The sequence below is a fragment of the Scyliorhinus torazame genome, chromosome 6 (assembly GCF_047496885.1).
Source record: "Scyliorhinus torazame isolate Kashiwa2021f chromosome 6, sScyTor2.1, whole genome shotgun sequence".
NCBI classification, from domain to species: domain Eukaryota; kingdom Metazoa; phylum Chordata; class Chondrichthyes; order Carcharhiniformes; family Scyliorhinidae; genus Scyliorhinus; species Scyliorhinus torazame.
In genome coordinates this window covers 40,368,187-40,382,951 of record NC_092712.1, presented here as the reverse complement: position 1 = coordinate 40,382,951, position 14,765 = coordinate 40,368,187, and the positions used below count along the sequence as shown (strand labels likewise).

General features: G+C 47.2%; 1 protein-coding gene across 1 annotated transcript in view; it reads left to right on the top strand.

Moving 5' to 3' along the window:
- The window catches only part of LOC140425680 (sodium channel protein type 1 subunit alpha-like), a 580,672-nt gene that overhangs the window by 550,893 nt on the left and 15,014 nt on the right, over positions 1-14,765 (top strand). The window contains exons 15-16 of the mRNA XM_072510176.1: positions 2,234-2,472; positions 11,950-12,123. Of these exons, the coding sequence (XP_072366277.1) occupies positions 2,234-2,472; positions 11,950-12,123 (413 nt within the window). The remainder of the gene's footprint in view (positions 1-2,233; positions 2,473-11,949; positions 12,124-14,765) is intronic.

Here is a 14,765-nt window from a genome sequence, read left to right as displayed (position 1 = left end):
AGTCCTAGTCCAGGATTCTCTCAAGGTAAACTTGCAGGTTGAGTCCGTAATTAAGAAAGCAAATGCAATGTTGTCATTCATCTCAAGAGGCTTGGAATATAAAAGCAGGGATGTACTTCTGAAGCTTTATAAAGCATTAGTTAGGGCCCATTTAGAATACTGTGAGCAATTTTGGGCCCCACACCTCAGGAAGGTCATACTGGCACTGGAGCGGGTCCAGCGGAGATTCACACGGATGATCCCAGGAATAGTAGGCCTAACATACGATGAACGTCTGAGGATCCTGGGATTATATTCATTGGAGTATGGGAGGTTGAGGGGAGATCTAATAGAAACTTACAAGATAATGAATGGCTTAGATAGGGTGGATGTAGGGAAGTTGTTTCCATTAGCAGGGGAGACTAGGACCCGGGGGCACAGCCTTAGAATAAAAGGGAGTCACTTTAGAACAGAGATGAGGAGAAATTTCTTCAGCCAGAGAGTGGTGGGTCTGTGGAATTCATTGCCACAGAGGGCAGTGGAGGCCGGGACGTTGAGTGTCTTTAAGACAGAAGTTGATAAATTCTTGATTTCTCGAGGAATTAAGGGCTATGGAGAGAGAGCGGGTAAATGGAGTTGAAATCAGCCATGATTAAATGGTGGAGTGGACTCGATGGGCCGAATGGCCTTACTTCTGCTCCTATGTCTTATGGTCTTATGGACATTCACTGCCTGTCAGTAAGAGTATTCACTGCCTGTCAGTAAGAGTATTCACAGCCTGTCAGTAAGAGTATTCACAACCTGTCAGTAAGAGTATTCACTGCCTGTTGGTAAGGACATTCACTGCCTGTTGGTAAGGACATTCACTGCCAGTTGGTAAGGATATTCACTGCCTGTTGGTAATGACATTCACTGCCTGTCAGTAAGAGTATTCACAGCCTGTCAGTAAGGGTATTCACAGCCTGTCAGTAAGAGTATTCACTGCCTGTTGGTAAGAGTATTCACTGCCTGTTGGTAAGGGTATTCACTGCCTGTTGGTAAGGTTATTCACTGCCTGTTGATAAGAGTATTCACTGCCTGTTGGTAAGAGTATTCACTGCCAGTTGGTAAGGGTATTCACTGCCTCAGTGGTGTGTGTGTGTGTTGGGACAGGGATGTATATGTTTGTGTGTGTGGCGGTTTGTGTGGGGAGGCTGTATGTGGTGGTGGGGTGGGGCGGTGTGTGTGTGTATGGGGCGGTCTGTGTGTGTGGGGTTGTCTGTGTGTGGGGCGGTGTGTGTGTGGGGGGGTGGCTGTGTGTAGGGAGTGTGTGGGTGGGGACGTGTGTGTGTATGGGGGGTTGGCTGTGTGTGGGGCGGTGTGTGGGTGGGGGGTGGCTGTGTGTAGGGATTGTGGGTGTTGGGGGTGGCTGTGTGTGGGGAGAGTGGCTTTGTGTGGGGGGAGGTGGGTAGTTTGTGGGAGTGTGTGTGTGGGGATGTGGGGGTGTGGGTGTGGGGGGGTGGCTGTGTGTGGGGAGAGTGGCTTTGTGTGGGGGGAGGGAGGTTGTTTGTGGGAGTGTGTATGTGGGGGTGTGGGGGTGGGAGGGTGGCTGTCTGTGGGGAGAGTGGCTTTGTGTGGGGGAGGGGGTAGTTTGTGGGTGTGTGTGTGTGGGGGTGTGGCTGAGTGTGGAGTGGTGTGTGGAGTGGGAGAAGACCAGGGGGGTTCCCAGCTATATCCTGGCCAATATTTATACCTCAACACAAAAACAGATCATCTGTCACATTATTTAATTTTTTTAATTCATTGATGTGATGTGAGCGTTGCTGTGTCTGCACATATTGTCCATCTCTAACTGATCTTGGACTGAGGGTATTTCAGGGCTGATCACAATTAGCTTTCCTGTTTCCTATATTACAACAGGCACTGTACTTCAAAAGTATCTCATTGGCTGTCAAGCACTTTGTGACATCCAGTGGACTCGATATAAATGCAGTCTGCCATCCTTTTAGCCAAGGAAACAGTTGCCATTTTGGGTTCAGGTACAGTCTGCTATTTGAGGCTCCACTGTGGGATGGCAATTAGTGAGTATTGGATTTGAGGTTGTGCAGAGCATCACAGTTTGGGTTACAAACCATGAAGACAGTAAGCAAGAATTTGCATTTATTGTGCCCTTCACAACTTCTGAATGCCATAATGCCTTTTAGAGATGGTAGTGAGAGTTTTACGATTAATTTAACTGCTTAACACCAACCCTCCTGTCTGCTTTCACTCCTAGAACTTGAAGAATCTCGCCTGAAATATCCCCGCTGTTGGTACTACTTTTCCCAAACATTTCTTATCTGGAACTGTTGCCCTTTGTGGATAAGAATAAAGAAAATATTGAAATATATTGTGATGGATCCTTTCCTGGACCTTGCGATCACCATCTGTATCGTACTGAACACTCTCTTCATGGCTTTGGAGCATCGGCCAATGTCCAAGGAATTCGATAATATGCTCTATGTGGGGAACTTGGTAAGGAGCAGATAGTTAAACATGAGGTTGAACTCTGAAGTAACTTTGAGAATGTAACTTTAATTGTGTGTGTGTGTGCGTGTCTGTGTGTGTGTGTGTATGTGGCTGTGTGTCTGTGTGTGCGTGTCTCGGTCTGCTCCTGTCTCTCGATGTAAATATTTGTGTGTGCCTGTGTCTGTGTATGTGTTTCTGTGCGGGGGGGGAGGTGCATAGTGCGTGTACGTAGGAATGCATTTCATAGAATCACTACAGTGCAGAAGGAGGCCATTCGGCCCATCAAGTCTGCACCACCCTCCGAAAGAGCACCCAATCTTGGTCCAACCCCCACCCCATCCCACGAACCCTACCTAACCTTTTGGACACTAATGGGCAATTTAGCATGGGCAATCCACCTAACCTGCACATCTTTGGACTGTGGGAGGAAACCGGAGCACCCGGAGGAAACCCACGCAGACATGGGGAGAAAGTGCAATCTCCACACAGTCACCCGAGGCCAGAATTAAACCCGGGTCTCTGGCGCTGTGAGGCAGCAGTGCTAACCACTGTGTCACCGTGCCGCATGCTTCAGCATTTATGTGGGTACTTATTTGTGTGTTAATGTGTGATTTTATTGATGTGTATACACTTGGGTAGGTACATTTGTGTTGGTCATCTGTATGTAGAAATATATACAGTTGTATCAGTACATATGTGTGTAGAGGCGTATCTCTAAGTGTATTGGGGATTGGCTGTTTAAGTTGCTGTGTATATTTGTGTGTGATGTTGAGATTCATTCAAGTCCTCTGAGGATTGGAATGGTCATCTCCTCTCTGCAGCTGCTGGGTGCTCTGGAGACTTGAAGCATTTAAACCCTTTGAACTGAAGAGATTTGCATCTGACAGTTTCATATTTGGCACAAGTGGATCTCGTACACACTCAATTTGTTCAGGCGTTGACAACTTTCCCATTTAGGCTCTTGCCTGTTTTTGGAGAGGAGGGAAGCAGGAACAGGATGGTCTTTAGCAATTGGCGTGGGAAAATGGCATCATCTCCACAAAGCCCCACCCAATGAAAATTAGCATCTTCGAGCACGGGAGAGAAAATTACATAAGATTACATAGTATTTCCACATGGAAACAGGCCATTCAGCACAGCAACTCGATGCTAATGCTTATCCTGCACATGAGCCAATTTCTACCCTTAATTCACCTGACTTCTTAAAATTAATTTAATGTGGGTGTCACTGGCTAGGCCAAAAATCGTTGCCCATCCCAAATTGCCAATGAGAAGGTTGCAGTGAATCTTGAGTCACTGCTCTTCAGTCCTCGCTGTCCACGGGGATAGTGCCAGAGGACTGGAGAGCGGCGAATGTTGTTCCTCTGTTCAAGAAAGGGAATAGGAATGACCCTGGTAATTATAGGTCAATTAGTCTTCCTTCGGTGGTCGGGAAGATAATGGAAAAGGTCCTGAAGGATAGGATTTATGACCATTTGGAAAGGTGCAGCTTAATCCAGGATAGTCAACACGGACTCATGAAGGGTAGGTCTTGCCTCACAAATTTGATTGATTTCTTTGAGGAGGTAACTAAGTGTGTAGATGAAGGTAGAGCCGTTGATGTTGTCTACATGGATTTTAGTAAGGCGTTTGGGAAGGTTCCCCATGGTCGGCTCATGAAGAAAGTAAGGAGGTGTGGGATAGAGGGAAATTTGGCCAATTGAATAAGTAACTGGCTATCACATAGAAGACAGAGGGTGGTGGTAGATGGAAAATTTTCAGACTGGAGACCAGTTACCAGCGGTGTACCACCGGGATCAGTGCTGGGTCGTCTGCTGTTTGTGATTTTTATCAATGACGTGGTGGAGGGGGCTGAATCAGTAAATTTGCTGATGACACCAAGATTGGTGGAGTAGTGGATGAGGTGGAGGGCTGTTGTAGGCTGCAAAGAGACATTGATAGGATGCAGAGCTGGGCTGAAAAATGGCAGATGGAGTTTAACCCTGATAAGTGCGAGGTGATACATTTTGGCAGAAAACATTTGTCTGCTGATTACAGGGTCAACAGCAGGGTTCTGAGGAATGTGGAGGAACAGAGAGATCTTGGGTTCATGTCCACAGATCTCTGAAGGTTGCCACTCAAGTGGATAGAACCGTGAAGAAGGCTTAGAACATAGAACATAGAAAAATACAGCACAGAACAAGCCCTTCGGCCCACGATGTTGTGCCGAACCTTTGTCCTAGATTAATCATAGATTATCATTGAATTTACAGTGAAGAAGGAGGCCATTCAGCCCTTTGAGTATGCACCGGCTCTTGGAAAGAGCACCCTACCCAAACTCAACACCTCCACCCAACACCAAGGGCAATTTGGACATTAAGGGCAATTTATCATTGGCCAATTCACCTAACCCGCACATCTTTGGACTGTGGGAGGAAACCGGAGCACCCGGAGGAAACCCACGCAGACACGGGGAGGACATGCAGACTCCGCACAGACAGTGACCCAAGCCGGAATCGAACCTGGGACCCTGGAGCTGTGAAGCAATTGTGCTATCCACAATGCTACTGTGCTGCCCTTAAGAACAAATAAATCTACACTATATCATTTTACCGTAATCCATGTACCTATCCAATAGCTGCTTGAAGGTCCCTAATGTTTCCGACTCAACTACTTCCACAGGCAGTGCATTCCATGCCCCCACTACTCTCTGGGTAAAGAACCTACTTCTGATATCCCTCCTATATCTTCCACCTTTCACCTTAAATTTATGTCCCCTTGTAATGGTTTGTCCTTTCCTCGTAAGACCTACTCTCCATTCCAGGCAACATCCTAGTAAATCTTCTTTGCACCTTTTCCAAAGCTTCCACATCCTTCCGAAAATGAGGTGACCAGAACTGTACACAGTACTCCAAATGTGGCCTTACCAAAGTTTTGTACAGCTGCATCATCACCTCACGGCTCTTAAATTCAATACCTCTGTTAATGAACGCGAGCACACCATAGGCCTTCTTCACAACTCTATCCACTTGAGTGGCAACTTTCAAAGATGTATGAACATAGACCCCAAGATCTCTCTGCTCCTCCACATTGGCAAGAACTCTACCGTTAACCCTGTATTCCGCATTCATATTTGTCCTTCCAAAATGGACAACCTCACACTTTTCAGGGTTAAACTCCATCTGCCACTTCTCAGCCCAGCTCTGCATCCTATCTATGTCTCTTTGCAGCCGACAACAGCCCTCCTTACTATCCACAACTCCACCAATCTTCGTATCATCTGCAAATTTACTGACCCACCCTTCAACTCCCTCATCCAAGTCATTAATGAAAATCACAAACAGCAGAGGACCCAGAACTGATCCCTGCGGTACGCCACTGGTAACTGGGATCCAGGCTGAATATTTGCCATCCACCACCACTCTCTGACTTCTATCAGTTAGCCAGTTTGTTATCCAACTGGCCAAATTTCCCACTATCCCATGCCTCCTTACTTTCTGCATAAGCCTACCATGGGGAACTTTATCAAATGCCTTACTAAAATCCATGTACACTACATCCACTGCTTTACCTTCATCCACATGCTTGGTCACCTCCTCAAAGAATTCAATAAGACTTGTAAGGCAAGACCTACCCCTCACAAATCCGTGCTGACTATCCCTAATCAAGCAGTGTCTTTCCAGATGCTCAGAAATCCTATCCTTCAGTACCCTTTCCATTACTTTGCCTACCACCGAAGTAAGACTAACTGGCCTATATTTCCCAGGGTTATCCCTAGTTCCTTTTTTGAACAGGGGCACAACATTCGCCACTCTCCAATCCCCTGGTACCACCCCTGTTGACAGTGAGGACGAAAAGATCATTGCCAACGGCTCTGCAATTTCATTGCTTGCTTCCCATAGAATCCTTGGATATATCCCGTCAGGCCCGGGGGACTTGTCCGTCCTCAAGTTTTTCAAAATGCTCAACACATCTTCCTTCCTAACAAGTATTTCCTCGAGCTTACCAATCTGTTTCACACTGTCCTCTCCAACAATATCGCCCCTCTCATTTGTAAATACAGAAGAAAAGTACTCGTTCAAGACCTCTCCTATCTCTTCAGACTCAATACACAATCTCCCACTACTGTCCTTGATCGGACCTACCCTCGCTCTAGTCATTCTCATATTTCTCTTATAGTGTGTTAGCGTTTATTTACAGGGGGCTTGAGTTTAAGAGCCGTGGGGTTATGCTGCAACTATACATGACCCTGGTGAGACCACATTTGAGTATTGTGTGCAGTTCTGGTCACCTCATTATAGGAAGGATTTGGAAGCATTGGAAAGGGTGCAAAGAAGATTTACCAGGATGCTGCCTGGTTTGCAGGATAAGTCTTATGAGGAAAGGTTGAGGGAGTTAGGGCTTTTCTCTTTGGAGCGGAGGAGGATGAGAGGCAACTTAATTGAGGTTTATAAGATAATGAGGGGATAGATAGAGTGGACGTTCAGAGACTATTTCCTCGGGTGGATGTAGCTATTACAAGGGGGCATAACTATAAGATTCAGGGTGGGAGATATAGGAGGGATGTCCGAGGTAGGTTCTTTACTCAGAGAGTGGTTAGGGTGTGGAATGGACTGCCTGCTGTGATAGTAGAGTCGGACACTTTAGGAACTTTCAAGCGGTTATTGGATAGGCACATGGAGCGCACCAGAATGACAGGGAGTGGGATAGCTTGATCTTGGTTTCGGACAATGCTCGGCACAACATCGAGGACCATAGGGCCTGTTCTGTGCTGTACTGTTCTATGTTCTATGTTCATGAGGTGTAGGTACACCCACAGTGCTGTTAGGGAGGGAGTTTCAGGAATTTGACCCAGCGACAGTGAAGGAACGGCGATATACTTCCAAGTCAGGGTGTTGGGTCTTGGAAGGGAACTTCCAGGTGGTGATGTTCCCAGGTATCTGCTGCCCTTGACATTCGAGGTGTTAGAGGTCGTGGGTTTGGAAGGTGCTGTTGAAGGCCCCTTGGTGAGTTGCTGCCGTGCATTTTGTAGATGGTATACACGGCTGTTACTGTGCATCAATGGTGGAAGGAGTGAATGTTTCAGGTGTTGGATGAGGTGCCAATCAAGCGGGACTTGTCCTGCTTTGTCCAGGATGGTGTCGAGCCTCTTGAGTGTTGTTGGAGCTGCACTCATCCAGACAAGTGGCGAGTATTCCATTACATTTTGTAGATGGTGGACAGGCTTTTGGGAGTCAGGTGGTGAGTTCCATTACCAATCTTTGGCTTGTTCGTAAAGTCATATTATTTATATTATTGCGATTCCAAACCAGACCCCAACAGTGACTAAGATACTGGAACAAAATACCAATGTTTTAGTTTAATTTAAGACTGTGCGGAAAGAATGATTCACTGCAGGAGTGATTGCACGAAGAAATAGAGCTTTGGTATTTTTAAAACAAACCTTTATTATGGATACAATATTCAACTCTTTAACTTCGCATGCAAAAAGAACACCTTACAATTTACACCTTAAACACCACTACTCAATTTCCCATTAAACAACAAGAAAAGAAACATACAGCTCTCAATCTATCTTACTGTGGGAGAATTGTGGGCTCAGTGTCAGGCAGATCAGAATTCAACTCCCCTCTCCAAATCCTTCTCCAAAAACTGCCTCTCGAAAGCGTTTCAAAATGTCTCTCTGCATTCATTTGTTGGCTCCACCCAGCAATGACCTAATTTCCCCAGGCTGAAAAAACAAATGATTTCTGGAGGCTACAAAGCAGATTAACACCCCGGGGACTTTCCCAGTCCATTAGTCCAGACTGAAAAACTCATCCCTTTGTCAATTTCACTTTCTGGCTGCTAAAAGTACCCAAGCTCTGCAAACCAGAATTATTTTAAAACAAACATGACCACTGCAGCCAAACGCACTCTAACCCCAAGCTTTTAATTCTTAAATTGCCCAATACTTAGAATTCAATATTCCTAAAGTGTTCCAGTCATCGTAATATGTGTTAATCTAACTTCCCCTGAAATGCATTCATATCACTCACCTTAACTACCCCTTTTGACAAGCTCCATAGTCTATCCCTATTCAAGAGCAACATAGGAAGGTAGGACTTAGGAGCAGGAGTAGACCATTCAGCCCTTCTAGCCAGCTCTGCCATTCAATAAGGGCATCACTGATCTGATTGTGGACTAACTTCATTTTCTACCCCCATAACCCTTGACTCTCTTGCCTATGAAAGTTCCAACTGAGCTTTGAAGATAGTCAATGAACCAGTCTCCACAGCTCTCTGGGAAGAGAATTCCACAGACCATCTCAGAGAAAAAAAATAATTCCTGAAAGGAAATTGAAGTGTGAGACTTTGCCTCACTGCGCTTATTGCTGCTGCTGCTGCTACAATAATAATAATAGGCCAGCTCATCGCAGCCGAGTCAGCCTGAGCTCTCGATAGTATTGGTCTCCTTTAAGCAGCTGCCAGGGCTGGGATGCAGGCACCCAGCTGCTTCAGTGTGAAGTGAGTGGTCTGAACCGCTAAGCTATTGAAACAATCTAATCTCAAGCCCGAAAATGTGTAGCATACTGAGATAAGAGGAGTGAGTGCCACCAAATGTGTGATTTGCTAACGCTGTACGGGCCTTTCGATGCCTTGCCTCGCTGCCCAGCTCAGTTCTATGGTGAGGGTCCATGTGGTGAACCTTCAGCTTTTCCATTGGGTTTGATTTTGAATCTGCTATTCTGGTCTCTTGTGCATTCTTCCCATCTCCTCGTTTTTCTTTTGCTCCACCATTGATGGCCGTGTCTTCAGCTGCCTGGGTGCTAAACTCTGGAATAGTCCCTCTACACACCACACTACACTGGAGTCTCATTGCTTTAGAATCTGACTTGGAACCAGAACTTTCAAATGTCTTGTGTGCGTCCATTTGTACGTGAATGTTTGTGTGAGTATGTGCCGACAAGTGATTGTGTGTATGTGTGTGGTTGTGTGTATGTGTGTGGTTGTAAATGTATGTCTATGATAGTGGTTGTCTGTATGTATTGTTGTGTGGATGTGTGGTTGTGAATGTATGTTTGTGATTGTGGTTGTGTGTATGTGTCTGGTTGTTTATATGTGTCTGATTTTGTGTGTGTATGTGTGTGGTTGTGTGTGTATGTGAGTGGTTGTGTGTATATGTGTGAATTTGTGTGTATGTGAGTGATTGTGTGTGTATGTTTGTGATTGTGGTTGTGTGCATGTGTGTGGTTGTGTGTATGTGTGTGGTTGTGTGTGTATGCGTGTGGTTTTCATAGAATTTATAGAATTTACAGTGCAGAAGGAGGCCATTCGGCCCATCGAGTCTGCACCGGCTCTTGTAAAGAGCACGCTACCCAAGGTCAACACCTCCACCCTATCCCCATAACCCAGTAACCCCACCCAACACTAAGGGCAATTTTGGATATTAAGGGCAATTTATCATGGCCAATCCACCTAACCTGCACATCTTTGGACTGTGGGAGGAAACCGGAGCACCCGGAGGAAACCCACGCACACATGGGGAGGATGTGTGTATGTGTGTGGTTTTGTGTGTATGTGTGTGGTTGTGTGTATGTGTGTGGTTGTAAATGTATGTCTATGATTGTGGTTGTGTGTATGTATTGTTGTGTGGATGTGTCTGGTTGTTTATATGTGTCTGATTTTGTGTATGTGTGTGGTTGTGTGTGTATGTGAGTGGTTGTGTGTATGTGTATGATTGTGTGTATATGTGTGAATTTGTGTGTATGTGAGTGATTGTGTGTGTGTGTGTATGTGTGTGATTGAGTGCATGTGTGTGATTGCGTGTATGTGTGTGATTGCATGTATGTGTGTGTATGTGTGTGGTTGTGTGTGTATGCGTGTGGTTGTGTGTATGTGTGTGGTTTTGTGTGTATGTTTGTGGTTGTGTGTCTGTGTGTTGTGTGTATGTGTGTGATTTTGTGATTGTGTGTGGTGTGTGTATGTGTGTGGTTGTGTGTATGTGTGTGGTTGTGTGTATGTGTGTGGTTGTGTGTATGTGTGTGATTTTGTGTATGTGTGCGGTGTGTGTATGTGTGTGGTTGTGTGTATGTGTGTGATTTTGTGTGTATGTGTGTGAGTTTGTCTGTATGTGTGTGAGTTTGTCTGTATGTGTGTGAGTTTGTCTGTTTGTGTGTGAATTTGTCAGTATGTGTGATTTTGTGTGTATGTGTGCAGTTGTGTGTATGTGTGTGATTTTGTCTGTATGTGTGTGAGTTTGTCTGTATGTGTGTGATTTTGTCTGTATGTGCGTGAGTTTGTCTGTGCGTGATTTTGTCTGTGCGTGAGTTTGTCTGTGCGTGATTTTGTCAGTTTGTGCGGGAGTTTGTCTGTGTGTGATTTTGTGTGTATGTGTGTGATTTTGTGTGTATGTGTGTGGTTGTGTGTATGTGTGTGGTTGTGTGTATGTGTGTGGTTGTGTGTATGTGTGTGATTTTGTGTGTATGTGTGCGGTTGTGTGTATGTGTGGAATGTTCTCTGGCTGGTGGTGAGCTTGGAGTGGGGGAAAATCCTGTAGTTTGGTAGGGCGGTGGCCTATCCGATTCCCACTACATTTCCACCTCCACCAGAATGCGGTTCTGCGCAAGAATGTCCATGTTTGACCCTCCTGCCCCACCAACAATCGAGGCCCTTAAGTGGTTAATAATGACTCCTGAAGCACCTCACCCCGCTGCCACTTTTATTAATCCAGCTGCAGATATGCTAAGCGGCGTGCACATAGGGGAACCATGCGGGTCGCCTGTGACCTCAATGACGAGGGGGGGTGGGTTCCCTCGATCAAAGGTACTCAGTGCCTGGTCAAGAGGCTGAATCTGGGGAGGATGGAGACCCCATTGGGAGCCATCTCCATACCCTTGCTGCTGATGCTCCACCACCCCTCCCTGTAGCCCCGACCCCATGAGCCCCCTCTCCTCCACCACCCCACATTACCGAGCTGCAGCCTGTCTCTGCATTCCTGGGTCTCTGGGGGATGCCTTGACGCAGCAGCCCCAGTCTCCTCAGTGGCAGTGCTGAGCACCGATTGGCCGGCTGCATTTGCTCCCATGGTGAAAGAGTAAATTCTTCTGGTGTTGGTAAAACTGTTGATTGGCAGGGTGGTCACAGCTTGAGTAGTAAATATTTAGCCTGACCGCTCTGCTTTGATTAATTTTTGTTTCCTTGTGCGGGGAGATAATTGTCACCAATAGAAGTAAGACTGCGTGAGGCTCCTTCATCCTGGAAAACAAATGAGTATAAATTCCTGGAGCTGTGAATACCCAGCAGCTGACAGTGCCCCCCCACCCTGTGTGGGGATGATGCATCCTGCCTCGCATCTAAGAATAGTGTTGAGTCAGGCTGGGAGTTGCCCCAGGAGGGAAGGTGAGTGGGTGCGTTGGGGAGGGGGAGGGGTACAATGGTTGGTGGGGTATGGGAGGGGGGGGGGGGGGAGCGGGGGCTGGGTGATGCCTATTGCTGCTCTGACACAACGTTTTGTTTCCTGCAGGTCTTCACCGCCATTTTCACAGCCGAGATGGTCTTAAAAATCATTGCCTTGGACCCGTACTACTACTTCCAGCAGGGTTGGAACATATTTGACAGCATCATTGTCTGCCTGAGCTTGATCGAGCTGGGCCTAGCACGAGTGGATGGCCTGACTGTGTTGCGTTCTTTCAGACTGGTATTGGCTCTTTTAAATTTTTTAATTGCAGCTAATTCACCTGATTACACGGCCCACCATTCACACTCAAAGCGCAGAGGATCTGAGTCAGCAAAGTTACTCCTTTGAACCATCTACACTTGGAGTGCGGTGAACACTTCTGGGCCTCCGTCGGTTCAAAACAGAAAGGCATGCAAAGATGACATGTGATCTAAGAGAGTAATCCTTTCAGGAACAATTGGGGCATTTTCTCCAGAAAAGGGAAGGCTGACAGGTTTTCAGTATTATCAAAGGGTTTGATAGGGCAGGTGTGGAGGAGATATTCCCACTTTCAGGTGAGATTAGACCGAGATACGAGAGAGTCAGTGGTCGATCCAACAGCGAATTCAGGAGAAGTGCCTTTGTTCAGAGAGTGGCCCTGATGAGGAACTCACTGCCACAGGGAGTGGTCAGTTGCTTTTCTGTTTCTGTGAGAGATTGTCGACAGGAGTTCAAATTAAGATGACCGTCGCACTTGGTACACGGCTCAGAATTGGAGGGCAATTGGATCCTTTTGCACCATATCCCAGTAACCTTGCGGAGTGGGGGGTTGTGTGGGTTGATTACACTCGCGCAAAACAACTTTGGACATATTGCCACACTAACGGTGCGCTGTGACAGCAAGTTGTTGTTGTATTGGATGTGGTACTATTGCAGAGCAACGAGAATGGGACAACTTCGATCAGAGGTGGCAATCCACCATTTTCCCATTCCTGGTTGCCTAGGGTAAAGTGTTAACAGCATTCCCAAAGTGATGTTAATACTGGAGAATTATTTGCAAAAACTCATTAATGCTGCAGAACAATTCCTCAGTATAGTAAGGGCTCAGAGGGTTAACTCATGGGAACTGCGTATTTGTGAGACCACATCGAGAGCACTGTGCAAGTTTTGCTCCCCTGATTTAAGAAAGGACATAAATGCTTTCAAAACAATTCAGAGAGGGTTTACCTGACCGATAACTGGGGTGGGGGGACTATCTTACAATGAAAGATTGGACAAGTTGGGCCCTTATCCATTGGAGTTGAGAAGATTGAGGTGATCTTATTAAAGCATAAGGGGCGGAACTCTCCCAAAAATGCACAGCGTGTTGGCTCAGACGGGAGGACCGGTGTGAAGCTCGCAGGCTCCCTAGTCGGCGTCGCTCACGTATTGAACAGCTAGATACACACAATCAGCTGGAGGGGCAGAGCCTAGGAAAGCCAGCAACATTGAAGTGAAACCCCACACAGACATGGGGATATTACCCCCCCCTCCCCTCCACAGACATCGAGACCCCTCACGGACACGGGAAACCCTCTTCCCCAAGGATTCCGGTGCCAGCCTCCCCAAACAGGCGCCGGAATGTGGCGACTAGGGGTTTTTCACAGTAACTTCATTGAAGCCTACTTGTGACAATAAGCGATTTTCATTTTCATGTTGAGACTTCCACGGACACAGGAACACCCCCAACGACATCAATACCTCCCAACGGACACAGGAACCCCTCCATGGACATTGAGACCCCACACCCAGAAGGGATTCCCCCCCCTCAGGCCCTCCACAGATAAGGGGGACCCCCACAATGGAGCTTCCCCAGCGGGCCCTTGGCAGTGCTCCCTGGACAGAGATGAGAAGTAGCATGCGATCCAACGGCCACGCTGCACCCGAAAAGCAGCTAGCCGCGGCGGACCATGAGTAATAGAAGCTGAGAGACCCCGCTCCCAGGATCCACCTGGTTCGCAACGTCCGCAAGACCTAACGCAATCTCGCGAGACATTGCGATGTAAATTCCGCCAATTGTGGGCGGGATCACCTTTTAGCAAATCTGCATATTAAAGTGAGACAGTCTCACTTTAAAGTAACCGAGGCGTTGGGATCTATCTCCTTCGCCTTGGAGCCTAAGGACGAGCGCCATTCAGCACTAGTCCCCACAAACGGGGACCAGATGGAACTGCACTCATGGGGGTCTCCCAGGGGATTGGGGGCCCCCAGGTGCATGCCCTTTGGGCAAGGTGGTACCCTCGCAATGCTTGTACAACCTGGTAACTTTGGCAGTGCCACCTGGGTGCCAGCCGGACTCTTCCAGGGTGCCCATGTGGCACTGCCAACTGACAGGAGCACAGCAAGGGTGCCAGGTTGACAATGTCAAGGTGCCAAGCTGGTATTTTCTGTGTGCTGGTGATCGGGCTGGGGTTGGGGGTCAAACCTGGGCTTGGGGGGGGTCAGGTGTCACTTCAGGGGCCATGGTAATTAGAACTCCATTTAAAAATGGCGTCCCGATCACTCGATACACTGAGCGAGCAGAGCTCCTTGGTGTAGAAAACGGGGTATGTGTGGCCTTCCCTGCTGAGGCTGCTTATTTACCGCGACCGGCGTTGTATAGCCATGCGTTGCAAGTGCCGGGAAACATGCGGCTAATCGCGCTCGCTATGGGACTTGGTTACCATTTAGTTGGATCGCACTCAAAATGTTCTCCTCAGAGGATTGTGAATCTTTAGAACTCTCATTGAAGAGCCCTGGAGGCTGGGTCATTGACCATACTTAAGGCAGAGGTGGATAGATCCTTGACTAACAAGGGAGTCAAAGGTTACTGAGGGGAGATGGAATGTGTAGTTGAGGTCACAGTCACATCAGCCATGATCTTA